General features: G+C 50.9%; 12 protein-coding genes across 12 annotated transcripts; 6 read left to right on the top strand and 6 right to left on the bottom strand.

Moving 5' to 3' along the window:
- Window positions 1–88: 88 nt before the first annotated feature.
- PtrM4_084740 (uncharacterized protein) lies at window positions 89–470 on the top strand (the record flags this gene model as incomplete). The annotated part of the gene is made up of 2 exons (XM_001940246.1): window positions 89–169; window positions 249–470. The coding sequence occupies 2 exons, from the start codon at window positions 89–91 to the stop codon at window positions 468–470; spliced, it is 303 nt and encodes a 100-aa protein (XP_001940281.1).
- Window positions 471–1,373: 903 nt separating this feature from the next.
- On the top strand, window positions 1,374–3,196 carry PtrM4_084750 (Ndh, NADH dehydrogenase, FAD-containing subunit; the record flags this gene model as incomplete). The annotated part of the gene is made up of 3 exons (XM_001940245.2): window positions 1,374–1,710; window positions 1,766–2,104; window positions 2,151–3,196. 3 exons carry the CDS (start codon window positions 1,374–1,376, stop codon window positions 3,194–3,196), a joined length of 1,722 nt encoding a protein of 573 aa, XP_001940280.2.
- Window positions 3,197–4,018: 822 nt separating this feature from the next.
- PtrM4_084760 (uncharacterized protein) lies at window positions 4,019–4,435 on the bottom strand (the record flags this gene model as incomplete). The annotated part of the gene is made up of 1 exon (XM_001940244.2): window positions 4,019–4,435. The coding sequence occupies one exon, from the start codon at window positions 4,433–4,435 to the stop codon at window positions 4,019–4,021; it is 417 nt and encodes a 138-aa protein (XP_001940279.2).
- Window positions 4,436–4,803: 368 nt separating this feature from the next.
- Window positions 4,804–5,598, bottom strand: PtrM4_084770 (putative pq loop repeat protein; the record flags this gene model as incomplete). Its single annotated transcript, XM_066106646.1, has 1 exon — window positions 4,804–5,598. The coding sequence occupies one exon, from the start codon at window positions 5,596–5,598 to the stop codon at window positions 4,804–4,806; it is 795 nt and encodes a 264-aa protein (XP_065963584.1).
- Window positions 5,599–6,913: 1,315 nt separating this feature from the next.
- Window positions 6,914–7,800, bottom strand: PtrM4_084780 (uncharacterized protein; the record flags this gene model as incomplete). Its single annotated transcript, XM_001940243.1, has 3 exons — window positions 6,914–6,983; window positions 7,039–7,453; window positions 7,509–7,800. 3 exons carry the CDS (start codon window positions 7,798–7,800, stop codon window positions 6,914–6,916), a joined length of 777 nt encoding a protein of 258 aa, XP_001940278.1.
- A 924-nt stretch (window positions 7,801–8,724) lies between these two features.
- PtrM4_084790 (S-TKc multi-domain protein) lies at window positions 8,725–9,726 on the top strand (the record flags this gene model as incomplete). The annotated part of the gene is made up of 1 exon (XM_001940242.2): window positions 8,725–9,726. One exon carries the CDS (start codon window positions 8,725–8,727, stop codon window positions 9,724–9,726), a length of 1,002 nt encoding a protein of 333 aa, XP_001940277.2.
- Window positions 9,727–11,193: 1,467 nt separating this feature from the next.
- Window positions 11,194–12,632, top strand: PtrM4_084800 (GlcD, FAD-FMN-containing dehydrogenase; the record flags this gene model as incomplete). Its single annotated transcript, XM_001940241.2, has 2 exons — window positions 11,194–11,578; window positions 11,635–12,632. 2 exons carry the CDS (start codon window positions 11,194–11,196, stop codon window positions 12,630–12,632), a joined length of 1,383 nt encoding a protein of 460 aa, XP_001940276.2.
- A 628-nt stretch (window positions 12,633–13,260) lies between these two features.
- On the top strand, window positions 13,261–13,620 carry PtrM4_084810 (Tymo-45kd-70kd multi-domain protein; the record flags this gene model as incomplete). Its single annotated transcript, XM_001940240.1, has 2 exons — window positions 13,261–13,496; window positions 13,536–13,620. 2 exons carry the CDS (start codon window positions 13,261–13,263, stop codon window positions 13,618–13,620), a joined length of 321 nt encoding a protein of 106 aa, XP_001940275.1.
- Window positions 13,621–14,868: 1,248 nt separating this feature from the next.
- Window positions 14,869–18,701, bottom strand: PtrM4_084820 (Herpes-BLLF1 multi-domain protein; the record flags this gene model as incomplete). Its single annotated transcript, XM_066106647.1, has 3 exons — window positions 14,869–15,570; window positions 16,999–18,566; window positions 18,644–18,701. The coding sequence occupies 3 exons, from the start codon at window positions 18,699–18,701 to the stop codon at window positions 14,869–14,871; spliced, it is 2,328 nt and encodes a 775-aa protein (XP_065963585.1).
- A 1,647-nt stretch (window positions 18,702–20,348) lies between these two features.
- Window positions 20,349–21,507, bottom strand: PtrM4_084830 (DUF3431 domain containing protein; the record flags this gene model as incomplete). The annotated part of the gene is made up of 3 exons (XM_001940237.1): window positions 20,349–20,551; window positions 20,613–21,061; window positions 21,119–21,507. 3 exons carry the CDS (start codon window positions 21,505–21,507, stop codon window positions 20,349–20,351), a joined length of 1,041 nt encoding a protein of 346 aa, XP_001940272.1.
- Window positions 21,508–21,822: 315 nt separating this feature from the next.
- On the bottom strand, window positions 21,823–25,443 carry PtrM4_084840 (phospholipase D Active site motif protein; the record flags this gene model as incomplete). The annotated part of the gene is made up of 6 exons (XM_066106648.1): window positions 21,823–22,997; window positions 23,065–23,326; window positions 23,377–23,870; window positions 24,035–24,793; window positions 24,858–25,128; window positions 25,327–25,443. 6 exons carry the CDS (start codon window positions 25,441–25,443, stop codon window positions 21,823–21,825), a joined length of 3,078 nt encoding a protein of 1,025 aa, XP_065963586.1.
- Window positions 25,444–26,185: 742 nt separating this feature from the next.
- PtrM4_084850 (CynS, Cyanate lyase) lies at window positions 26,186–26,767 on the top strand (the record flags this gene model as incomplete). The annotated part of the gene is made up of 3 exons (XM_001940235.2): window positions 26,186–26,215; window positions 26,262–26,698; window positions 26,746–26,767. The coding sequence occupies 3 exons, from the start codon at window positions 26,186–26,188 to the stop codon at window positions 26,765–26,767; spliced, it is 489 nt and encodes a 162-aa protein (XP_001940270.2).
- Between the last annotated feature and the right edge of the window lie 439 nt (window positions 26,768–27,206).

Genomic DNA, 27,206 nt, shown 5'->3' on the forward strand with positions numbered 1-27,206 from the left:
AGATTCACAACCAACCACTCATCCATCTTAGCTTACTGATTCTCTTTATACATTTTCTGTGGTTGTCAAACATACACAAATAAACAATATGCCTCACGCAACCGCAACCGTAAACGGTGTCGTAGTCGCAGAGACCGATACCTGGGAGGTCGTCGACGGAAACATTTATGTTAGTCTGCCGTCGTCATAACTCCCCCTCTTTCATCAAAATTCCATCTTTAATCCTCGTCCCCCCTGACACCCCATAGTTCCCACCCGATGCCATCAAGTCTTCCCACTTTAGCCCAACGTCGACCAAAACACACTGCCCTTACAAGGGCGACGCAAGCTACTACACAGTGACGACGAACAAGACCGAGGTGAAAGATGCGGCATGGTATTATGCGACGCCAAAGGAGAGTATGAATAAGATCAAGGGGTTTGTGGCGTTTTACAAGGGGAAGCCTGGGGTTGAGGTTAAGAGCGAGTGAGAGAAATGATGGGTGGATAATATGGGATGGAGAGAGTCTGGGATGTATTAGCTGAAATGGAATTGAATTGGATCCTAAGAAACGATATTGCAACGTGTTGGTGATACTAGATATAAAGACTGAGGAAGATGCCTGCTCTACGTGCACCCGGGCGAAGTTCGGAGTTTGTCCTGACAAAGTTCGGACTTACGAGCAGACACCTCGCATCGTAACCTTTACTGCAAACCACCGTCGCAAGTAGGGACATTATTCGGTTCCGCATACCCTTGAATCTGGCTCGGGTACATGGGCTGTCTAGAAATCATAGGCGGATCAAAGGATACTGAAGCGACTTATTATCTTCCCTGTTCCCGTCGGTGCCTGGTACCCGGATCCGCACGACTTTGCCTGACGCGATGCCGAGCCGCAACAGGCCCAGCCAGGCCGTGACATGTTGAGCTGAGTAATGTGTGCGCAACTGCGTGGTGTGCAAAATTCTCCGTGGCGTTGTTGGAGTTCCTCGGACGCAAGACGGGATGAGGTTTGGGGTACAAGACCACCACGGTATCACGAATATGAGCATCAAGGCGTGGGATTGAGCGGGTGATCAGCCACGATAGCTTACATTACTCCCTGGCTTACGGCGCGCACACGCAAATTGTTCGCGTGTGGGCGGCTTACGGCAGGTATCGCTTTAATTGGAAAAGGCTTATCTTGTGGCGGACGAGCAAAGACCCCTGGTGGGAGGTCTCGGTAGGGCGGGCGTTCCGTCATCGCTAAGAAAAAGTTGACTTCCAGTCAGGGTACATGCCAGACAGCCATTCCTCAACACCTTTTGTTCGCCCTTCCTTCCCTATCAATTCCACTTTGCCATTGATTTCCTGAAGCTTGCTCGTAGCTTCGTATACAGCAATGGCATCCAACATGAGGCCGCTCGCCACCGCCAATGCCTTTGCGCAGATTCAGCTCGCTGGACGCAGGACCTTCACCACACAGCGCCCGTCGCTTATCGCCAACAGGGCACGATGGACGCCCCGGCCTACCCAGCATCAAATTGTGCAGCGCCAGTCTGTCCGCCAGCAGTCGAACGGAGCGCCCAAGCCGAAGCCCAAGAGGTTCCGTATGCTGCGCTGGACATGGCGTCTTGCCCAGTTCTCTGCTATTGCCGGTCTTGGATGGGTCGGATATGGCATTTACGAGACACGCAACCCGGCCGATCAGCCACCGCCTGACCCAAGCAAGAAGACGCTCGTTGTTCTGGGTGAGTAATGGCTCAATGGTGTGGGCGCAATTGAACTATGTCTAACACATGACAGGTACCGGTTGGGGATCCGTTTCCCTCCTGAAGAAGCTTGACACGGAAAACTACAACGTCATTGTCGTGTCGCCGCGAAACTACTTCCTCTTCACTCCGCTCCTCCCTTCATGCACTGTCGGCACCATCGAGCACCGCTCCATTATGGAGCCCATCCGCAACTTCCTGCGCCACAAGAAGGCCCAGGTCAAATACTACGAGGCTGAAGCCACCAAGATTGACTACGAGAAGAGGGTCGTCTACATTAGCGACGACTCGGATATCAAGGGCGATGTCTCTAAGACCGAGGTGCCTTTTGATATGCTGGTTGTCGGTGTTGGTGCCGAGAACGCCACCTTCGGTAGGCTACACGCGCATTGCCATTGTATTAAACTGACAAAGAACAGGTATCCCCGGTGTTAAGGAGAACGGTCTTTTCTTGAAGGAGGTCGGTGACGCCCAGCGCATCCGAAACCGCATCATGGACTGCTGCGAGACGGCTACCTTCAAGGATCAGTCCGAGGAAGAGAAGAAGCGTCTGCTACATATGGTTGTCGTCGGTGGTGGACCTACCGGTGTCGAGTTTGCCGGTGAACTCCAGGACTTCTTCCACTCTGATCTGAAGAAGTGGTTACCCGAGATTCAGGACAACTTCAAGGTCACCCTCGTTGAGGCTCTGCCCAACGTCCTCCCCATGTTCTCCAAGCAGCTTATCGACTACACCGAGAAGACCTTCAAGGAGGAGACCATCACCATCCGCACAAAGACCATGGTCAAGAACGTAACTGAAAAGTTTATCGAGGCTGAGTCCACTGGTCCCGATGGCAAGAAGCAGCTCGAGAAGATTCCCTATGGTCTCCTCGTCTGGGCTACTGGTAACGCTCTCCGACCCATTGTCAAGGATCTCATCAACCAGATCCCCGCTCAAAAAGATTCGCGCCGTGGTCTTGCCGTCAACGAGTACCTCGTGGTCAAGGGTACTGAAAACGTCTGGGCTGTCGGTGACTGCGCTGTCGCCAACTACGCCCCCACCGCCCAAGTCGCCGCCCAAGAAGGTGCCTTCCTTGCCCGCATGTTCAACAACATGGCCAAGACATCCGAGATTGAGAGCGAACTCAAGCAGCTCTCCATTGCCCAAGAAACCGCTCCCGGAAAGGAGGCCCGTGACAAGGTCTTCAACGAGATCAAGGCTCTGCAACAGAGACTGAGGCGCATCAAGCAAATCGGACCGTTCGAGTACTCCCACCAGGGTTCGCTCGCATACATTGGCTCCGAGAAGGCTGTTGCCGATGTCTCGTGGTTCGCCGGCAACATCGCTTCCGGTGGTACCATCACCTACATCTTCTGGCGCTCTGCTTACCTCAGCATGTGCTTCAGCACCCGCAACAGGATATTGGTCATGCTTGACTGGGCAAAGGCCAAGATCTTCGGACGTGATGTGTCACGTGTCTAGATGAGAAGACATCAGTCTTCCTCGGCATCATCCCTATCCTGTTTCCTTCTTTCCCTACCGCGCAGATTCCTTAAAAGTTTCTACGTCTCTGTCCTCAGTGCAGTTTGGGTAACTTGTTCTTTCTCTCCCTTTTGAACCTGTGAAATATGAGCCACTCTCCCTACGTTCTCTTCCTCTTTTATTTGTTTGTTTAGTTGTAAGAGTAGAGTATACTGAGTGGGTCTTTTGTTTCTGTTCCTGTCTTGTCTTGTTGAAGTGTAATTACCTAGCAGCGGACTCTTCGGGTTCTTCGGTGTCCTTTCCTGATAGAGCCCGGCGTTTCGGTAGGGGGTTCCATTTTGCATAGCGAGCCATTCTTGTTATTCTTCTTTGGACTTGCGGGGCTATAGACGTTTTGTATAGCTTATATGAAAGAGATGAAGATTAAGAAGCCGTGGAATAGATGTATTTCTGTATCGTATGAGTGTGATATTTATATATTCACATATGTATTTTTATTTGAAGTGTTTGCCAAATTGTGAGTGATGGCTGTGCATTGACGAGAAGAAAGTGGAGTAGGACAGGATTGAAAGTATAAATGAGATTTGGTTATAACTATCTAATTTCGTAGATGTAGGATGTTGGAGACTTCGTTATAAGTAAACGCCTGTCGTGTAAAGACCTATTCAACAATGGACATGGAGAGATATAAGAATGCCGCATAAAGAAAACCCCCATCATACATCAGAAGATGGATATGTAAACCCCCATTCATCAATCAATCCCACAAAACGCCCATGATGCATGCAAACAAGTCAACGAAACGATGTGCTCATCTAAGATCTACCGTGGACTACCCACAGCCCCATAACTCCTCGGACTAGCATGTCTACTCGTGCCCAACAACGCCCTTGCCTCATCCAACGCACTGCCCCTGCCCTTAATTGGGATACTCTTACTACTCCCACCGCCACCACTAGATGACGATAGCGAGCCCTTGCCACTCACAGGGCTCGTTTCCTTGGGCGTGTCTGCAGGCGTATGTGTCCGACTAACATTCGGTGTCGCCGCCACACTAACCGCAGGAGCCCACCCGCGCATCCATCCACTGACTCTGCGCCAGTGCAGACTCCTGCGTACCAGCCTCCCATGGTCATCCACGGTGATGATGACCTGGTCTTCATGGCCGGGTACAACGGACCGGCCCCTAGGCTCCGCATCACCGAAGAACCAGAATTGCAACCCGACCGCTGCGTCCATGATGAGGACGCCGGCGGCGCCGAGAAAAAAGGGTGCGGCGCGTAGGACCCAGGCGTCGCGGTCGCTGCCGGTGCTGGGGTCGACCCAGCCGGCGCCTGTGCCGGGGGCGTACGAGTACCAAGCACACGGGTTTGTGAGGAGTGAGGTCGAGTAGAAGAGGTTGCCGAAGAAAGCGGCGGCGAAGAGGGTGGGGGGAGAGGCCGGCGGTGGAGCGACGGATTTGGTTCTTGTAGAGTTGGGGGAGACGAGAGCCCAGGTACAAGAATGTGCTGGACCAGGAGAAGATTTTGCCGGCGAGTTCGGAGGCGCTGGTTGTAGAGGAGGTTGTGGAGACGGTGCGGGCGCGGAGAAGGGCCGGGGCGAAAGGGCTAATTGGCGTGGCGGTCGTGGGGGTTGCAGAAGACGGCTATGAGGAGGGTGATGTAGAGGACTGTTTTTGGTGAGGGCATTGGGGAGCTGGATGCGGCTACGCGGCGGACATGTGGGTTTGGCGATGCGCCTGAGGGCGTGGTACCGCCCTGCCACGATGACTCCTTGGGCGCAAAGTCTGGAATTCTGAAAGAGCCTTTTGTATTTGGGCGCGGCACGTCTTTCGCTTTACTTTCCGGACGCTTGCTGTCTGCTGAGTCCTGCGACTTGTTGGACGGCGCCTTTTGAGGGCTCCCTATGCCTACGCCCTCGAGAACCTGATGCATGGCCGCACCCCCAGGGCCTGAATTGCCGCTCGCGCCAGAACTACTCCAGCGTCCCCAGACGGGGCGCAGAGGCCGTCCGTGATGTAGCATCTCATACCACACCCACTGCGAGCACAGGCAGCAGTCGACAAAGACATAGTACCCTGCTATGATAATCTGCCATGACGCTTGCCCTGTGAACAGACATCCCAACAGATTTGTCACATCACCCAGCAGCCATTCGGTCAAGAAGAATGCGCTCAACCCCGATGTAGATTTCAACTTGTGGTTCTTATATATTTGAGGCAGCTGTGCGAACAGCCATGATATGATACTGCACGTGCCGAGTAATGTAGAGACGAGGGCGAGATTCGTAGGTACGCAGGTATGGAATGTCGCGGAGAGATGGTAGAGGAACGCGTTGGCGGGTTCGCACGCTGCCGGTAACGGGGGCTCTGCTATGTGTAGGGGGGATAGATAGGGTGGCATGGTGCCATAGATCGGTGTGGGAAGCTGGTGGGAAGTAGCGATACGGATTTCACGCGTGGTTTTCTAGGGGTTTGCTGGAAAGTGCTCCCCAGGCTGCGGCTCTTCTCGCCGTCTCTTCTTCGCGTCGTGGCAGTGTAGGCACGGCGATTAAATGGTGATTAAGTTGGTTGGAACAGCCACCGGGGCGCAGATGCAACCTTGGACAGCACAGTCGCGCGCTCCGTCCAAGAATGGTAGCGAAGTTGGGCTTCTACGACGACTATCTCGGAGCCAATAGTGCGACTTGAAGTTGGCTTGTTCGGCGGAGCCCTGACGTCGGCGTACCGATGGGTGGTTGAGAGGGCTGGGGGCACGAGGACAGGATGCTTCGCAAAAGCAAGCACTCGAACAATGCAAAGAAGGAAGTTGAAATGTGAAGACGAGTAATAGAGAATGAAGCGAGTCAAGACGTCAAGAAGCAAAGACACGCAGCCAGTCCCTTGGCCGTCAAGAGTCATCAACCCCAGGGCCAGCCACCAGTAGCAGCCGCAAAGGAAGCTCTCCACACTGTTAGACGACGCCCCAGCGGGCTCGCATGACCGGACACGACGGCGGGCATGGCTAGGCCAGGCAATCCGGGAAGCGATAATGGGTAGTGTGACTTGGGCGTGTGGGATGTCATGGCCGACAGATAAGAGCTTATCTCGAGACCAAGACAGTGCACACACGATCAACTGTCCAGGGATCTGGGCGAAGTCGCTTTTCGTCCATTGCCGCCGCTCGCGGGCCCTGGAGGGCTTGGCCATGCAACTCATCTCAGCCTGCGTCGGAGCGGAACAGGCACCGACTGGCTCCTACGACTCTAGAGTTGCACCGCCAGATCTTCGTATCCCGACCTTCGGATGGAGTTTCTTACTTGAGTCGTCATGTTAAGGGTCCTGCTGCTCCTGCTCCTCCTCCTGTGCAAGGCCCACCTCCGCCATCGGGCTGATCCTTCGCTTCGGCCTTGCTAACGCTTAAATCAACTAATAAATACCACTAACATGGCCTCCGAAACGTAACAAGAATCCGCCCGTTGACCGCTGACGTACCGACATGTGCGTGAACCATGTGGCTACTAGTCCTCACATGTCTGTTGTAAGCATGCATGTGGGTGGCTGCACTTGTAAAGGGCCATTGCACACACCGCACGGGCTTGGAAACATGCATGATGACGCCTCAAGGTAGAAATACTTAAATTCGCTTGTGATTAATAAGTAGGTACATTCGATGCTATCACGATATGAGCGTGTGACCATTGCACCTTCCCCGCCGATGGAAGCCCAACCTCCAGCGTCTAGACAGTATTGCGATCATCTTCGATCCTCGAATATGCGCCAGCCTGCTTCTGAGCCTTCCATCGGGGACTGCTTTCCATCAGCACAGTTTGGTATGCGATAAAGGCCAACCCAACCGACTTACTAGAAGAAGTTCTTAAAGCCCACAATGCCCGCCGCCATGGCCGCATATCCGCCCAGCAGCCTCGACCAGTTGCCCTCTTGTCCGACAGCCAACGCAACGAGATCGTATACCAAGCATCCGCCAAAGATCCAGTCGCTCATGCTTGCTGCCGCGGCAAAGCCTACACCAGTCGCGACCTGCACGAGCGAGCTGGGCTCAACACCAACAAAGTAGGCTGCCGATGTGTTGTGAAGGAGGTCCAGCACACCGATACCCGCAAACGTCTTTGCGACAATATGCGTTAGGAAGTTGGGCGTTGAGCGTGTGTCGAGCGGCTCGAGAGCCGTAGCGATATAACCGACTTGTGCAAGCGTATTGATGATGACGAAGATATTGGATGCCTCGAGATTGTTCGCATTCCAGAAGAACATCCAAGCTGTGTAGTTGTCAGTATTTCGATTCCCTCACAGGTCGCATCCAGGTAAACGTACTTCCGATGCAGAAATTGCCCAAACTATACACCCATGCGAACTTGTTCATCATGGCGCACTCCTGCGCATTTCCATCTTGCTTCCATAGCTTCCACAGCCAGACCAGCTGGAAGATTTGTTGTGGGAAGAAGAAGGCACCGATGAAGTATGGGTATGGAGAAAAGGCCGCAAGATTCCGGTTGTGGATATCCATCATATTGGGCGTGGAGAAGATGCCATATTGTTGCAGTGCAAAGTCGTACACAAACGATGCTGGCGCAAGGTAGCGCACCGTGGATTGTGTGTTACCCATAGCGGTTGTCGTTGTCGTTGTTGTTGTGAGTAGGTATTGGAAGAAAGTGGGTATCACGAACAGACTCAACTGCAATAAGTAGCTAGAGTTTTAGAAAATCGATGTAGGGAAGATGGGAATTCAAAAATAGCAGATGCAGCTTGTGCTTCTTTGTACAATGTCTGCGTCGCGCGTCTTTGCTGCGCGGAGTCGAAGACGTCATGCTTAAATGCGCCATCTTTCCAGGGTCCGGTAAGCCCGATCCGTCGCCCACATCGTGGCCATCATCGTCGGTAACACGGCGCAATGTTTTGCACCGACTTTGGTTCGGACTATTCGCGTATTGTTGATGTGCCCGGGGATGGAGGCTAGGAATGCCGAGGCCGAGTGGGCTACCTACGTACTTCTAAGGAGAGTCAGCGTGTTTGACGACAAGCTGTTGCTGCTCCTGCGACGCATGATGCACACGCGTCAAGATGAGCTCAACCCATGGCACCAGGTGTGTATAAACTGATCATTTGCTCCCCTGGCGACATCTTGAGTATAGGGGCACCTGGCTGTCATAATATACTATCCAATAGGCATGCCTGGCGACTACAGTGGCCTTTGTACACTAACATGTCAGATATTATGTCACCCGGGTGTACACGTATACCCGTCGCCTTCACGCACTTGAGTCTGCGAAGACTGGGTAGGTGCCAGTGGTACTCAGTGCTACGATCCTGCTTATTGTGGTGTGCAATACTCACAGCTTCCTCCGGTTCGCGAGAGGCAGTCACACAATGCCTCTCACCAAGATGACATACATCTCTTCCTCAACCAACACGCCCACGGTACATCCATTAATACCTACCTCAACATTCGCACAACAATACATCCGTTATGAGTCTATCTTCTATGGAAACTGGGAGGGATAGAGCTGACAGCTCGTCCGTAACAACTGCCATGGACCTAGTAAGATTAGGCCATGACGAAGATATACCCCCACAGTATTACAAGATATCCACTGGGGCACAGGCAAAGACTGGTGATATCGCCTTCTGTCTTTTGAAAGCCGACATCCAATCTTTTAAAGGGCCGGTTGATGCCCAGGCGATGCATACGTTGAAAAAGAGTATAGTCGCCGTAAAACGCATACGAGGCCGCAACAACGGCAAGATTGACGAGATCCTGGCATTCTTACGTATCAAGAAGTATCTCTCTGCACAAGAAGATAGCATGATGACTCAAAGCGTTCGACACAACATTGTAAACTTGACGGGCCTAGACAGGAAGTGGAAAGAAGCCAAAGACATCCGAAACTGGACTTGGCTCGCCATGGAAGCCATCATTCCTGGCATCACCATAGAGGATCTATTCCAAGGACAGCACAAACTCGGCACAACAGTCAGAAAATACATACCTCACACATTTGCGCTGGAATTCTTCCTACAAATCGGCCAGGCGCTCGTATTCCTTCACGAAAAAATGAACTATGCACACAGAGACATCGGACGCGAGAATATACTCATCAGCATCGCACACCCAGCACAATGTGAGGCTGAGAATACGGAGCTTTGCACGCAACATCTTCCGATTGTCAGATACGTCCTGGTTGACCTCGAAGCCTGCGGCAGAACCGAAGATTCATTTCGAAATATCTGCAATAAGCAAGATGACGTCTTCACATTTTGTTACTTGGTCAGGCAGTTAGCTGATCATGGGGCTGTAGAGGGAAGTGATGAGTGGATTGCATTCCTAAAGTCTATGAGGAAATTCCCGCAACACAAAAATATTATCGAGTTAATGGTGCTATGGGTGGAAAGGGTGAGGGCTATGCGAGACGAACAGGCGGAGGTCGAGAAGGAGGACGTGGCAAAGGTGTTGGATTTTGTAAAGGAGAAAGGTGGGGAGAAGGAGGTATATGAGAAGATGGATGTGGTTTTGAGAGAGAGGCGTAGTGAGTGAGCTAGGAACGTTGTCGGGGTTTTTATATCCGGATATCCTATCTTTCCTGACCATCGAACCTTTTGGTTTCGGAACAAAACTCCCAATTTATGACATCCGGATCCTCTAGCACAGCATTAATTTTAGTGCTACCTGTGGATAAAGTGCCACGCCGAATCGATGCTGTGCCATGGTATTTGCATCGGCATGGGGTAAGCATCTGGCTCGGGAAGGAGCTAGCCCCGGGAGCCACTGACTATAACTACCGAGAAACCAAGACTTTGCTCAAGCTGATACACATGATCTTTCGGATCATCGACAACATCAACAAAACAGGTAAGCCCGCATCTCCCTTGTGCTACTCTAATTCACACCTACTGATCACAATACAAAGTAAAAGGATGATACCTACTATAGGTTCGACCATTGCGCAACCTGAGCATGAGTTGTATGCTCGCACAATCAACCTGAAGTCTACCTACACACGCGAACGCCTACTCCGAGCGAAGCGAGCTGCTGCATAACTTTTGTGAAAGCGTGGTCAGCTGTATCTCGTTAGGCGCACAGGCCTTTCTAATGTCCTGGACACGGGTACACGAGTTCACTTTCTTCCCGCGACTAGGTACGTACCATGCATCCCATGTACATATATGTAAGCTCAGGGCAAGAGAAGATGACTAACAGGATGCAGTGGAGCCTTCAAGCCCAGGCCCATGTAATATTTTGACGTCACACTACATAGTTATCGCATGTAAAACAGGAAAGGATGAATTCGAACATCTTACTGTCCATCATTGCCCTGGCTGTAAGGTATCTTTCTAAAAACATTAGGCGGCCGCTACCCAACTATCATGAGCCTGAACAGGTGAACAGAGATATTGTGAAAATAAACTACCTGTGTCAAGCGGCCAAGGACAGTTCACTCCCGTTGCTTACACGGTATGGCCGCTGGAGAGCCGCGCACAGGTACCGGACGGTTCCGGGGATGAGGTATACGGAAAAGGGATGAAATCAGCACTAACCACATTGATCCAACAAATGCATGTCAATTATTGAGCCTAATATCTTACGGATGTACTGGGACAGGAATCTCGGTCGAATTACAAGAAGCTAATATAAAAACAACGTGCTTTCCCGTTACCGGGTCGCAGCCAGCATCGACATAAGCACAGAACCTGCTGCCATCGTTGTCAAGCAGTTTCTCGTCGCATCGCAGCCCGTACCACATTTCATCACACTATGAGGAACCTATTTCTATTTGCCGCCCTATCGGCGAATGCACTGTCAGAGGCTACCTTTGAGCCGTCACACTTTAACGTCACTGAGGCACTGCTTCGAAATGGCGTCCATGCGTCGGTCATACCCAAAGCTTAATGTAGCTGCTCCGTAGCCGTATGTTATTGAATTTCTACCGGAAATCCTAGAGTGTACTAAGAGACCTTCCAGTGTGAGACCTTGAACCGCATCTTTGGTGATGATCAAGTGGATATGCAATCCGAGTCTGTATACAAGGCATTTGTTAGTGCCTACTGGTCCGACCAGCAAAAGGTCATGTCGCCCAAATGCGTCTTCAAACCGCAGAAGTCCCTAGATGTATCCACAGCTATTCTCGTCGCTCGTCTTACGGATTGCAAATTTGCGGCGAAAAGTGGTGGACACTCCGCAGTAGCAGGAGGATCGAACATTCAGGATGGAATCACGATCAGCTTCGAGAGGATGAATCAGACAACACTGTCTGCTGATAAGAAGAGCGTATCATATCAGCCTGGCCAGACTTGGGCTCAGGTATATGACAAATTGGCCAAGGACAACGTGGGCGTTCTTGGAGGGCGAGTTGCTGACGTTGGTGTTGGTGGATTGACCATGGGCGGAGGTAAGAGCTACATCATGTCAAGTTCATAATCAAAAGTTTCTAACATCTCACTCTAGGCATATCATTCTTCTCGAGCATGTATGGCTTAGCTTGCGATAACGTCATTTCGTACGAACTGGTTACTGCCTCTGGACGCATAATCAACGTCGACAAAACCTCATATCCCGATCTTTACCAGTGTTTACGAGGTGGTGGCAATAACTTTGGTCTTGTCACAAAGTTCACTGTAGTCGCCATTCCTAGGCAGGGGAACATGTGGGGTGGAGCGCGACTCTACCCTGCAGCCGTGAGCCCTGCTGTTATCAAGGCTTACTACAACCTCGGTATGAGCGCAACAAAGGACCCAAAGTCCCATCAAATCGTGTCGTTTGGCGTCCTTCCCCAGGTTGGTCAGGTATCCCTTGTCCAACTGGACTATGCCGATCCAACTGGCAACGCTTCTGTATTCTCCGAGTATAACGCGATCCCAGGAGCCATACAGGACTCTACAGGAATCAATAGCCTTTCGAATTTGACACGTGCACTGGGTGTCCAGCCTGACTCAGGGTCTCGACAGTTGTTCCGCAGTTGGACTGCCAAGCTGGATGAGGACATGGCGAACACTATCAAGAACATATACTTCGAGGAGCTCCCCAGTATTCTTAACGCAACAAGAATTCTTCCCGCTCTAGCCCTCCAGGTTCTCACCCAACCGATTATAGAGAAGACTCATTCGAACGGAGGCAATGTACTCGGTCTCGACCCTAAAGGTGGACCCCTTTTATTGGCCTTGATCTCGATATCTTGGGCCGATAGTGCCGACGACGAACGGCTTCACCAGTTCACAGCGAGAGTGGAGAAGCGCGCCGTCGCCGCAGCAAAGGCCAAAGGCAAACATAACGACTACATTTACATGAACTACGGAAGCCAGTATCAAGATGTTGTTGCTGGTTATGGTTCAGCTAACAAAGCTCGAATGATTGCCGTCTCTCACAAGTATGATCCGCATGGTGTGTTTCAGCAGCTTCAGCCGGGTTACTTCAAGCTCAATGGTGCGCCACAGCTTGGGGCTTGAGGGCAGTCACACTGAGAGGTCTCGGGGTGAATTTTACATGCTACAGATAATATTAATACACTCCGATACATACTCATTATCTAATCGACATGTTCAGTGGGGTATGTCTTATACCGTGACCTGTAAGGTGTTAGTCCTCTTGCGATTGCGAACTTGAATCTGTAATCTCTCGAGTTGTCTGTGTGCGCGCAGCTCGTTGAGTCACCTTCACTTGCAATGTCCTACTATCATGTTTTACACAACCTGGAGTTTACCGGTGAGCCAGCCCAACGGCTGAACATTAGCCAATGAGATCTAATGGCAGCACCGAAGTCATAGTGAAGCTGTATCCAGAAAGAAGAGTCATGCCGCCTTTCGCGAGCGTTTGCAAACGCGCACCGAGGCGCGTTATCTCCCGACTCTCCACCTGGACCCTGGATTTGCTCTAAATTTGGATTTCTAGTGCCCCCCCCCCCACGCGCAATTCAAACACCAACCTCTCACCTCTCACTTCACATCATCCTCAACTTTTTCAATACCACAGTCGACTCCATCTCTAAGCCTGCCGCGAGTCTCGACCGCCGCCATCTCAGTATGTGAACCCACGATGCTCAATTAGTGTTTACTAACCTTGTCTGGAATTGTCATCATGTCTGCGCAACCGGGTCACGACCACGTCCTCAATGGTGACAGCAACTTCGACATGGGCAACTTAAAGACAGAGATGATACTATTGCAAAAGCAGTTGTCAAAAATCAACATCAGCTCCTTGGTAGCGGAAATGGTCTCCCTGGAGAAGAAGAATACAGACGAGGCCGAGCAAGGACTTGATGCCGAGCTGAAGGAGGTGGAACTTTCGATAGACGCTCTTCACAAGGCGATCGCGTAACTCACCGTCGTTGCCGCTGCTTTGGCCGCTACTAGGACCGCGGACGAGGAAGAACAGAAGGAGTCGCAGGATGTGACCACGGTCGATGAAGAAGAGGAGTCGGACGGTAGGGCCTTGTAAGGCTTTACCCACTACGACAGGGCTTAGCCATCTATTCTAAGTATGTGTTCTTGGGAATGGACTGCTTCGGCGCATCAAGAATATTAAGGATACTGGAACAGCACATGATATAGTAGCCTGGCACCTGGCTGCCTGATGCAATACCAAAGTCGAAAACACCTATGCCAAATACATTAGTGGAATCTTCAGATGCTTGTCTCTCGCAAATTACGCTACCAGTACTTCTAAAGCACCGCGAACCTTATGCTTAGAAGGTTTCTTCGTATCCTTATCGCCGTCATGGCTCGTGTATACTGTGTTCACGTAAGGTTAAGAATTCACATGTCATCATTGACTGGCTACTCTCTCACCTGCCAGTACCCAAAAGGCATTAGTACGTCTAGCGTTACACCCACTAAGGTATATATACCGTTCTTTGGCCATCCACTCTCCTCCTCTTCTTTTTCTTTTCTTGAGCTCAGCGTTCACGTCTGCTCCCTTTCGGTTAAGCGATGAAGGGGTCTACTCGCAAGCTTCGCAGCTCTTTCCAGTCTATCATCATTTTGACTCTGAACATACATTCATTAGATGGTTCAGAGTTTCATTGCGCATCGCGCAGTAAATTAACAGGAGATCTAGGGATCTATTAAACAACTCGGTCTAATCTATATGCGACTATTAGGCGCTACTATTAACTTTGTTCGTTCGCCAGGGGAGCGGCCTCTAGAGTACGTACTACCCAGGGGATACTTAATCTTCATAGATCCCCTATCACAAGCAGCTTTAGTTGTTCGTGAGCTACAGACAAATTTGGAGTGCTTATAGCACCCTTGTGCGTCGAGCAAGAGACTTAACCTACACTTCGGTGAGGATCAGGTTAAATCTGAGCTGACTCGCACCCTCATTCTTTTTTCGTTGATCTCCTTGCCTTTTCGGCGGGAATTGAAGAATAACAGATCTTTTGCGGTCGCATGTGTGGAAGACTGTATTGTTCTTCTCTCACTTGCTTCTTTGGTGATTGTCGAACATTGAGATGAGCGTTCTCTTTCACACATTGAGGACTATGTTGCGCCTTAATAGGCGTGCTATTATACAAGATCCAGGGTGTCATAATCACGGACTACAGTGCATTTCCGACATGTAGAAGCAATGGGTACAAAGCTACTCTCTCTGGAAAGTTTCTCATGACTTGGTAAATCATCTAGGTCTTTCTCATATTCCCTAGCTTACTTTGTGACTGCAAGTGGATGACTACTGTTGATTTCCATCTCAGCATCTCCCTCCCCGGCCACCCCGGCCAAATCCACCACCGAGACCGTCACCGAGGTCATCAAAGAGCCCTGCACCGCGCACTCCATAGCGACCTCCAGCTCCGCCAATGCCTCCTCCAAAGCCTTCAACAAGCGGCCCACTGAGCCCAACAGGATTTTCCTGGCGATACTGTCCTTGACGTTGAAGAGGCTGACGTCTACCAATCCCCATATCCTCGCCGAAATCTTCCTCTGCGAATCCCATCTGACCATCCGCAGGCATCTGTCCGCGGTATAGCATGCGAAACAGTTCAATTCCTCTATTTACTTCATTGAGAACGTCTTCGAAGTCCCCTGCTGTGTAGCGCTGTCCATAGCGGCGTCTAGGACCACCGATGACCAAGTCATTCATATCCACCCCACGGCCGACACCACTAGAATCACCAAGTCCGCCTCGGTGGAATTGGAATCCTGCTTGGCCTCTAGGGAAGGCGTTGGGAAGATCATGATGGCGCGACCAGCGATCTGCTACTGGTGGACACATGGCTGCCCCTCTACTTCCACTCATCGTGTGCGGTCTATCAGTACCGAACATACAGGGCCTGTAGCTTCCATCGTCGAAGTCGTATAGGCTGTCGCTGTCTGAGTCGTCTTTGAGGGGAGGCATAGAGCGTCGGCGCTGGGAGTTGAAGATATTGCGGCGGTCGGAGGAGTTGGTGTTCTGGTAGGGGTTGAGGGACATGTTGGTTGTTAGGTTGAGAATTGTTGCTTGATTTCGTTGATGCTTATTGTTTTGAAGACGGTATTGTAGATGTGAGTGAGTTTTTAGGTCATGAATAGAAAGAGTGGTAAGATTCTGAGAGAGGTTTTATATACGGGCTGAGGGGCGGTTTGCAGGAGCGACATGTGAAAGGAGACATGCCACCGGGCTACAACAGTGTACACGAAGTAGTTATTCGTAACCATGTTTAGGGTAGAGACAATACATAATCTGTGAAGGCCAAAACGGGAATCTTGAACGCGACTATCGTTGTGATGGCGTCTTCCAAACACAGCAACATGACAGCGCACAACACGAGGAGAAGGGGTGTGAAGTTATAATTGTTTTGGAATCAATATCATCAACAGCTCACAAAAGGTCATAACAAGCAATCATGACCTCAAGCCCTGATGATTAATCACTGCCGACATCAGCTTGCGCCGTCACTCCATGGCCCTTTGTCACAGGAAATGGCGTCATCTAGATCAGTTTCAATAACATCAACTCCAGCTAGACCCTCGATCAACATAACTTGACACATGTGGCAAACTCTTCGATATCACAAAGAAGATCACATACTTCTGCTCGTGTTGAACGAACAAGACAGCCCCTCAGCCAGTACTGCACAACTACTCGCTCCAACTCTTCACGTCTGCCATACCATGAATACTAGAATAAACACAAAACCGACCCACGCCGAAATTACAAAGAAAAAAAATATAGATATAGAGAAAGCTCAGCCATGAATGAAAGGGTTATAGGCATACTCCCAAGACAAGTCAGCCTCGTCTCCCTCCCTGCCTCCACAACCCAACCCAGGAATCCAGCCTCGTGCGGGGTCAACGCACTCCAACGCACCCAACCACCCAACACTCACACAGTCACCCGCACCACTGACCGGAAACCCCCTGTATACACACCAAACCCAGAAAAGAATGCACGACCCAGAGTACAGATATGCAGGTCGCATCACAGTGCAGCAAGGCAAACAGAATCCTGTCAGGGCTATGCGCCGCCGATGATGGTTTGCGCACCGTTTTTGTTTGCCTCGTTTCTTGGGTATGCGGCTCTGCTGTGTACCGTACCCGCAGACACGCATGCATGCCCTATATTTTTTTTGTTAGAATTCTTAGGCGACGTATGAGTGTGGGTGTATGTCGCGAGTTCCCGGTCAATAGTCTAGCAACACGTGCCTTCTCTGCAGCGCCTCTCTTGACCAGGCGACCAGATCCATGGCGTTGCAGGACTGGAATTCGCTGTTGCCGCAATGGCCGCAGCATCATCAACTATGCCATAATTCGCAGAGGCCGACGCTGATGCTGATGCTGATGCTGATGCTGATGCTGATGATGATGCTGATGCCTTTTCTCCCTGCCCATTAACCCCTACCGCCACCGGAAACCCGCGGCTGAAGTCCACAACAACAATGCTTCCGAGGGCGCTGTCGTCACCGGAATTGTACGTGCGCCCCGGCTTGACCATGTAGATGAAATAGTTGCCATCGAGGACACCGGTGACGCTTTTGGCAAGTGGTGTATTGCCGGATGGTAAGGCTGGGTTCATGATGGTATGCAAGTGCTTTGAACAGGGGCAGTGGGATGCTGGGGGTGGCCACATGCGGATTGGGGAGTGACGATATCGGGTTGCGTTGTCGATGAAACCAGGTTGTTGGGGGTGGATGGGGGCTTTGGATTCGGCGTTGTTGCCGCTGTTGCTGTAGGTGTATTGAAGGCCCATTTCGCGTCTTGAACCTACGCGTAACCGGAGACAGGGTGGTTGGGAGGGGCTGTTGCAGCAGCGATCATCCTCTACAAGGTCGAGGAACGATGTACATGCGTAGTTGTATGCTCTGAATTTTGTCCTTGCGAGCATGAAAGAACGGCGGGTCGTGTCTGTGCTGGAGAACTCGGGGTGTTGATTCCAGCTGTAGAGGGCTGGCGTAGGCTTCCAGTGGGGATGGTTTGATGAGTCTATCAAGGGGACGAGTGGCTCGTTTTCAGGTAGTAATTGTTCGTCGAGCATGTCCTCGAAGTCTTCACCGAAGTTCAACTTAGTGACGTAAAATGTACGGGATTGTCGCGAGGATGCCTGTACCCACTCTCGTCGTGACTCAACAATGACAGTATCGTTTGTGCATTCGTCAATTTGCAGTGTTAGATCGGTCCATGTGTCGTGGATAGGTCCTTCTTTATGCTGTCGACGGTAGAGACGCTCATCTTTCTCCACCTCATCCGGCAATGGCGAGTTGAGCGGGAAGCGAACCACATGGTAAAAGGAAGTGTAGTCAATCTCCTCGACCTCAGAGGACTCTTGATTAGAAACAGCGTAGAAGTGGTTATTGTGTATCTCGAAAGCGATGGTAGAGCCAATGTCAGATCCGTGAAAATTTTCGAGCAACAGTGGACGTTCACGTCTCGGTAATGGAAAGTTAATATCTAGAGAGATGCCTTCGATTTCCCATTTACGCTCCCCATCATCACCTCTACCAGTATGCGTAACATAGTAGAGATAACGAGAGTTGTGCCTGACAAGAAGCCTATCACAAGCAGCAAGTGGTATTCTTTCAATGACTCTTTTGTCAGTTGGACAGTCGGGCGCGGTATTGATAGCGTAGATATAGCTGGTTTCCGATCCCCTGATCTTGGTGCAATAGATGGCAAGAACTCCCTCGGAATAGTTAAGAAGCCGAATCTTGCATTCTCCGGGGAAGATGGGATATCTTTGTCGAATAATGCTGACCAGATCAAGAATACTACTCGACTGGGAACGTAGATCCGAGACACGAACCACCTCACCATGCAGCACGCATATAGTCCCTTGTCGATACGCAAAGGTGTTCCCGTGACCCAAGCTGCGAACAGAGAAAGGATGCGCAGTTGACAAAGCGTGTCTTCTGTCATAAAGAGATTGAAGGGCTTGTTTGTAGGTGATCTTTTCTGCTCGTGCTAACTCTGCCTCTTTCGTATATGGATGGTTGATCTTTCCAGCAGCGTCAGCACTTGATAAGCATGATGACCGATAACGGTATGCTTACTTCGACTGTACGCCTGGCGATCGTTCTTTCGTCTAACGAAGCTCTCAATCGCCGACATGTCTGGCCGATGTGGAAAACGTCTTCAATGTCCAAATGCGAGACAACACAAAATATCAGATCAAAGGGGAGCTGATCGAGAGAGACAGTCATGAAACGCGGACAAGGGCTGGGGATGAGGATGTGAATAAGGCAAAGAGGGCAAGTATGCAGGGTGTATGTAGGTGATGGGCAAGAAGAGGTATATTATGTGTACATAAGAGCAGTATCCGAAACTTGCATGCATGGACCTTAATCAGCCGGTAGTACTTCTCGGGAACGCGCTGCAGACACAGACGTTCAAATACTCAATGTCTGCGGAGCCCCATCGCATTCCAAGGTTCAGAAAGGCCAGACCGGAGCATGTAAGGGCAATGCATAGTTCCGGCGTCTTGTGGACCAGGCTGAGATCTGCGGGGTTGAGGCTCTGTGTTCAACTAGGCCAGCCCTACGTGCCGTTAGTGATACAATCAGGCGAATGAGATAGAAATGCAAACAGATCTAAAGATTTTGTTGAGACAAAAAGTGAACACTCTTTGCCCATGCATTGATTGGTACACATACCTTTCTAACAGATTTGACCATTTTAGCGTGGTATTGAAGCTGTCCGGCTGATCAATATTCGAGCCTACCACTATAAGGCTCTGCTCCCTAGAGCTAGATACTATGTACCAAGAGAGACTAGCGTACCTGGGAAAAGTTGTAAGTTAACCCCCACTATGCGGCTCTGCAGCGGCGCAGCTCCGGCCACGACGTAATCTGTTTGTTGTTACGTCGGCCTCAGCCTTGTTGTCCACCGGATTTAATGAAGAAAATGGTAATCAACCCTTTAAAATTTAGATTATTGAGAACATTCGTACTTTCTATAGCTGTCTACTCTTGTTTCCAAAGCTATCCATGAATAAATCTTGTCAGGTTTCGATTGCTGCTCCAAGGCTAAGCCGCGCTTGCCAACACCCAGCCCACTAGAGCCTGCCATTTTCAGCCTGATAACATAACCGGTCATAATATTGCCTTCTATTCCAATACTATACAAGTGCATCATGTATGCGGCGTTCAGAACCCCGCTCTTGGATTAGGCGCGGGTAACGCCCTTTGCCCTGGATATGTAGTATGTTACGAGCCCAGACTTCGTGGAACCGGTTCATCCATCGAGGTGGGTCATCATGTATCGAGTGCATCGATCCGGTTCCGGTATATGCAGCACTCAAGCAGACTGAGAGATCGACTGACAACTGGTCCACCAGGAAGCACACGGAGCACACCGTTGATGCGATTGACTTGGCTTGGCTCACACAACCAGCTCTTGTAACCAATAGAGCCAATCCTGTTGGATGAATCGATGTATTGGCAGCGCGGGAGATGCATAAAGGTCCAAGTAAAAAAAGATGTCGTGTGGTTGTGCGCTGCTCTGTTGCACCACCACACGAGCGTGACCAACTGGCAACGACCAGGCTGGCTTGCACCACGTTCAACAACGTTATACATCGTAATATACAGCGTCGCGCATGGTAAGCCAACAGAGGTAACCGTTAAACTTGTGTCGGGCTGAGATACTGAGGGTCTGTCAGGAAGGCGATAGAAAGAAAGCGTCCTAAACCAGTTCCTCATTGGCTCCCATGAACGGTAGTCTGCCAGGTCAAAAAGAAGGACGTAGGACTATACCACATCACTCTTCAGGACCAGCTCGTTGGCGAGCTTGGCCCTCCCAGCCACGGAGTGGCCAACCGTTGGGCAAAGTCGAGTATGGCGGCAGGATATAGCGTCCTTCGCAACTTCCTTGGTCTTTACATTGCAGGTCACATAAGCCGAACACTTTGCAGTAGCACTCCTCGGCGAAAGGGCAGTGGACGGGGGGCTTGCCGAAGATGACTGTTGGAATTAGTACACAGTACAATGGGTGATGCAGAGGAGACCAAAGATGGAGACTCACTGTGCCAAGAGTATTCAAAGACGCGTCCACTGATGGCATCACCTAGCCCAGTCTCCATGATCCAATCACGATACCTTACATAATCTTCTTTCTTCCTCTCCCTTATCTTCTCCTTGGTCGCAGCAAATTGCGCGCAACAGCTCACGCCCACTGCGCTAGGAACCTCCTCTCCAGGAAACAGGTGCTGGAAAGCCTGCTTATAGTCCCCACCAGCATGTACAGCCTCCCTATGCTCGCCTTCTTCCGCAAGCGGCTTGATCTCGGCCGGACAGCCCAGCGACCATGCGCAGCGTATATTCACATAGCCTTCTTTCTCGAGATAGGGCAACTGGAAATGGCGAAGCATGGGTAGGCCGTCGTAATCTGGGTCATCGTTGTGCCATTGATAACGGTTGGGATGAATGAAGAGTACGTTGTCGGGAAGGGACGCGTAGTTGTCTATGATGTAGCTGGCAATGTGATATTAGCTTGGCGAGTCGCTATCGGGGCTTATAAGAGGGACATACGTTAGGTAGACCATGCTCTCTCGCCCCTTATTCTTGGGTACCGTGAGCGGTGCATTTGGGTCGTCGACGCGGTATATGTTCTTCTCCCACTCTGGGAAATATTCCTCTAGCCACGTTGCGTTCTCAGACTGCTGGCTAGCGACAACAATGGCAGTACGACGTAGTTTTGCACCTTCATTGGCCTTGAGTGGTTTCTTTTCGACAGTAGGCGATGATTCGTTGGTCTGTTGCTCGTCGTACAGTTCATCGGGTAGGTGTGTCAGACTGGCGGATCCAGCTGCAGTTGCGCGTTGGTCCCAGAGCTCGAACTTCAAATGAATGAAGAGCGCAGTGAGCACGACAATATTGACAATAACGACAACATTTCGAACAGTTATTAGACGAGGCATGGCGCCACAAAGTAACCTCGGTGCTTGCACTACGGTTTCATGCGGAAGCGTTGCATCTGGGGAAGTTCACATGCGCGCCAGGGGAAAATCGGCGCTAAAATCGAGCGCCAGTCATCATACGGTTAGTCAGGGTCCAGAGACCGCTCCCCACCGCGAACTCCACAATCTTTCCAAGCTAAGGTACTACTGGGCATTTGTGAGTGGTACTGGAACCGTACACTTTGTGTCATGCTTCATCATTCGTTGGTTGCTCCATATCTAGCCTATATTTTTCCATCTCTCGAACCTGTTGAGGCTCACACTCGACACATTGAACTAGGTGTAGATCTCTTCGGTGAGAGCGTTCAGTTCGACGCCTTCCTTCGCAATGTCCTCTTCCTTGAGGAAAAGCAAAGGCATCTCAACGAGTGTACCCTTGATGGTGCTGAGTACCTCCTTGACCTCACGTACACCCTGCTCGCCCTGACTGAAGTTCTCTGCAACAACATGGCCCCACTTGTACAATGAGGGCTTCTTGTTCTCCTTGGCCTTCTGGTCTTGTCCGAAGAAACGGGAGTAGTACTCATCGTACTGCTTCCAGTTCCTGACTTCGTCCGTGGGCACTGGGTGGAACACCTTTCCGAAAGCTTGTGTGTTGGTGTGCGCCCTCCAGTTCCACATGCCCAGGAAATCGTCTGACAACGGGTCGACGACTTGTCGGTCCTCATCCGAACCCCAATCGTATTTGTTGGGTATGCCGATTGGTTCGTAGTTGGCGTCTGGACGCTCCATATCTTGGGGCTTGAGTAGACCGAGGTGCTTTCGGAAGATCTCTCTTCGCAGACTCGCGGCAAACTCCGACGCGCGATATGGCTGCCCATTCATTTGCGAATCGATGGGCTTTGGATCCTGGATGATAATAGCGATCTCAGAATCATGGTCGCCCAATTGAGAGCGATCGTTGAGATTAGCAGATCCGCAGATGACAATCTGGTCATCAGCAATCAGAAGCTTGCTGTGAATGTACAACTCCTCAGACACGAAAGCGTCCATTTCAGAATCGGGGCTACCTTCCCAGGGCACATTGCGGATGTCTTCGCCGCCAAGCATGTAGCACTCGCTGACGGTATCCCAACGCCCGTCGCCAAGACCCTGACGACCTCCGACCTTGCTGGCCTCTTGTTGGTAGCGTTCATAATCACCTTGATTGCCTTGTTGAGCTAGAGGAGGGGCTGAGGAGCCTTCCATCTCGTAGACACCATACTCCTGCGTCGGCGGTGGGCGATAGGCTTGATAGTCGCGGGCACTGTCGTGTACAGCGTCAAAGCCTTCTTGGGCTCGGTTGTACGAGACACCGCTGCGCTCTTCAGTTTCTCGCATGACCTGACTGGAGTTGATGCGATCATAGCTGCGAAGGTTGTAGAAACGGATGTAGTCCATGGGGTTGAAGCCAGCCTTGGCAATCTCTTCGTAAATGGAATGGCCTCCGCGGTTGATCGAGTCATACTGGACTATAAGAAGATTTCGTTAGCAAAGGATGCCCAGAATATATAGACGACTGCGGGAATGATGTCTTACACTCCATGATGGCGCGAGTACCAAGTGCCTCGTCGAGCTTCAGGTCGCCGGCGAATGCAGGTACCGAAGGAATCAGAATAATCATCTTGTACTTTTCGCCATTTTGAGCAGCGCGAACAATGCGTTCGACGATGGCTGCGCCGATTTTGTTTCTGATCGGCTTCTGCTGGTCGCCAGTAGCAGTGATGAAGAACTGGTTTTCAATGTACACAAAATGCTTGCTGTTGCGAATGACCTCGCAGTAAGCGTTTTGAATCGAGTGCTAATTATAGTGTCAGACGGACATTTTGCAGGGCATGACTTATTACTGACCTCAGTGTTGACCAGATTGTGACTCCATTTGGCAGCACTACGCGCGATTTGGCACTCGACGCCGCCTCTCTGAGCGCTGTGCTCGACGTGAGACTGTTGCTGACCCTGACTGGACCCATGTTCGTACTGTTCAAATTTGCTTTGCATCTTCTGGCGCAGTCCACCTGTGCGGCCGAACAGTCCTCGATCGCCTTCTTCGCCACCGAATCCGCGTTCGCCCTCCTCTTCGCCCTCGATGCCACGCTGCTGCATGGGAGGGGGAGGGTAGACACCGCTCTGTTGAGCTCCGCTGCTGGTTTCGGGTAGTCTGGCATATCTGGTAGCCTTCTTGCTATACTTCTCGTCATAGATGAAGTTCCAGCGCTGCGAGAAGTGTGTGCGAAGATCCTGTACAACGGGGCCAGAAAGACACAAGGCGACATCAGACCATCCCATACGAGAGCTCTCTGTTCTGTCAAGCTTGTTGTTCTCCCAGTTGGACACATCTTGGAAGTCTATCAGAAGTTAGCGCCATTGGACATGTGTATTTCTGCCACAAAGACAAAGGGTAAGAATCAGTCTAGGTAGCTTCTGATGTTTAAGATCACCAATCAAGGTAGGTATTCACTGATATACTCGACCAGCTCCACATGGTTACGCCAGAGAGAGCCAAACTTACCGAGCATGCGGGCGTTGTTGAAATCCTGGCCCGGGAAAACGATTCGGTCGACATTGCCGGGATGCGCGTCCGCGATCGAATGCTGATTTGTGTCCCAACGTCCATAGCAGAGGTCCAGCCCTCCCATAAAAGCAGTATGACCGTCAACTAGGCAAAGTTTCTCGTGATGTGCCCAATACATGACAGTTCCTTCGTGTGCTCCGTAAAGCGCCTTTAGGCCGTCTCCCGGAAGCTGTACGAGCTTTGCTGGTGACAAAGACATGTTCTTGAGGGAAGCGAATAAATCCGACTGTAGTACGGCCGCGTCCGGCAAATGGTCGGGATGTCGGAAAACACCGATATTGGGGTGGAGATCTTCGAGATGGTGCTTCGTGTGGGAAGAGGAGACTGTAATGGGTGATGCAATCAGCGGATCTGTTCTTTCCCACTCTTCAAGAGACTTAAATATGACATCTAGACCGAGCCGTACAAGGCCTTTGGTGAACCAATCCGTCGAGTTTGGCAGGAGAGAGTGAAGGTAGTTGGGCAATATTGGGTTAAGTAACTTACGGGTCAGGGCTTGGGTAACCTCCTTGTATACAATGATGTTGACCTTCACGCCGCGTTCGGCTGCTGCGTGCAGCATTCGATCGACCCGGTACTGTTGGTTCTTGGCTGGAGGTCGGCGAAGATAGAGCTCTGGTGACAGCCACCAGTCTAAGATCCATATCGACTCCTTGGCGCGCTCCAGTGCTATACTAACTGCATACATGTAGCTACCTTTAAAGTGAAATACGAAGTCAGTATACTCCTCAATTCCAATTCGTTGCTAGAGACTACTTACAACCATCGACATACCATTTGGCCTCGTTACCATGTCGTTCAGGTGCGAAGCTCAAGAAGCGATGTTGTTCATGGTACTCTTGCCCTGGCTGTGGCTGTCCACCCTGCTCGTATGTAGTCGCTGCTGCCGGAGGTTTCTGTGCGTGATCGTCACCCGAGATGGCGTCCTTCAGGTCGGAGACGAAGCCATGAAGAGGGTCGTGAATCTTCTTGAAGAAAGACATGCCGCCGCTGCTGCCTTGGTTCGACGATGAGGGTTGGGATCCGGTATTCTATAAATTCACTGTTAGACGCCTGGTGGTAGTAGAAAGTCAATGGGTTAGAAGGGCGGATGAGGAGGGTAGGCGCGGGTAGTCAACGCTTGGACTACGGTAGTGGGGCAATTGCAAGATTCCAGAGCTCTGCTACGCGTACACTGTACCATGACCGCATCTATGTACCGGTTGCATGTTCCAAAAGAAAGTACTGACCTCTTTCTTGCCAAAGCCAAAACGCCGACCCACGTCGCCGAGTAGGCCGCGGTCACCCTCTTCACCTTCACGCGTGTTGTAATCGCCGTACGCCAAATCTTCGTCTCGACGAGACATGGTGAAGGTATTGTAGTATTGTAGCTACCACTTGTTCGCCGCAAGTCGGTGGATATACGAGTCTTGTGTTGCGTTGCTGTTGACGCGCAGAGGCGGAGGTCACGGTGCTCAGCTAACTTAGACCCCGCTTCATAGCCTCAGTGCAAACGGGGCATGCAGGGAACTTGCCAGCTGAAACAGACACCAACACCAATTGATTGCGCCCACATCCGTTGCACTCCGTTGGCGCCCTGTCGCTGTCACAGCGCTTGGGTTCGGGCAGCATCCAACGCGTGTCAAGGCGTACTGTAGCCCCCACTACCCCTCATAGGTACATAGCTCTTCCTCGTATCGACGCCATTCAGGGTGCTCTAGTTACGCCTGCCGGCCGTTTGCAGCAGTTTGCAGGATATAGTGTACTACACATGTTGCTACACCAAGCTTAAAGCATTCTACCCAAGTTCAGATGCTTACACATCTTATGGGTCCGCAACGGCAGTGCGGCACGCATGTGCATGACGTAGTTGCGAGCCGTCGCCTGCTCCAACAGCTCCTCGGCAGCTCGAGAGCTCCTCATCTTATCTCCCCGCGCCGTTACACACACGATTGACATAGTTACTATATATCGCCCTCTATATACTACATAATGGCCTTTGCTCCTCGTCTTGCATCCTCTGCCAGATTGGCATCTCGTGCATTTGCTTCTGTACAACTTACAGCACCACTTGTAGCTTCCCGGGGCTTCCATTATACATCCACTACAATGGCACAGCATCCTATTGCTACCCTGAACGTAGGTTTTGTTGAGTAAACAGTGAGTGTTGCTGACTCAATTGTAGGAGGAACTCGTCCCCCGCCTTCCTCCTTCTTCGCCCACTCTTTTCGAGGCCAAGAAGAAGAAGAACCTATCTTTTGAGGCCATTGCGAAGCATGTTGGGCGTGATGAAGTTGCAATTGCTGCTCTCTTCTACGGACAGGCCATGGCCTCAGCACAAGACATCAAGAAGCTCTCAGAAATTCTAGACATTGATGCCGGAATGCTGGAGTCGCAATTGTCTGGCTTTCCTAATCGAGGCAGCACTCTCGACATGCCGCCAAAGGATCCCACCATCTACCGTCTATATGAGATTGTACAGAACTACGGACAAGCGTACAAAGCCGTTTTGCATGAGAAGTTTGGCGACGGCATCATGAGCGCGATTTCATTCAGCACTAAGATAGAGAAGGAAACGGACGACAAGGGCGAATGGGCCAAGATTACGCTGAGGGGCAAGTGGTATGTAGATCTAGCCACATACTGGCGCATTGCTGACAGTTATGCAGGCTGCCGTACTCCCGATTCTAAGTGGCTTGTAGTTCCCATGGGATGAAATCTGTATTGCTGTTCTTCAATCTTAGTAATAGCCCTCAAAAGATAGTTGCTCCTGCCATGTCTTCACCGCAGTTGAGGTGATGTGTCCATGCCATTGGCCCTTTATGTACTTTGCGTACATGTAGGCGCTATCTAGGCACGTGATGTTAGCATTGGTTTTAGTATACTGTCATATCTCTTGGTTGACTGGCATACTTGCTACGCAAAGCCTCAACCTGTTTCTTTTGTGCCGTTGATTAGGTGGCGTCGATTGTGGGTAATACGGTAACCTCGACCGTCCACAGTTCTTTCCTCTTTCAAAGCCTCCTTCACCTGCTAAAAAGCCTAACCTCACTCACGCCGCCCTTATGTAATAGTCTATAACCCCAACAATTCTTCCCTTATCTTCTCCACACCACCAACACCACCAATC

The sequence above is a fragment of the Pyrenophora tritici-repentis genome, chromosome 3, assembly GCF_003171515.1.
Source record: "Pyrenophora tritici-repentis strain M4 chromosome 3, whole genome shotgun sequence".
In the NCBI taxonomy this organism is placed as follows: domain Eukaryota; kingdom Fungi; phylum Ascomycota; class Dothideomycetes; order Pleosporales; family Pleosporaceae; genus Pyrenophora; species Pyrenophora tritici-repentis.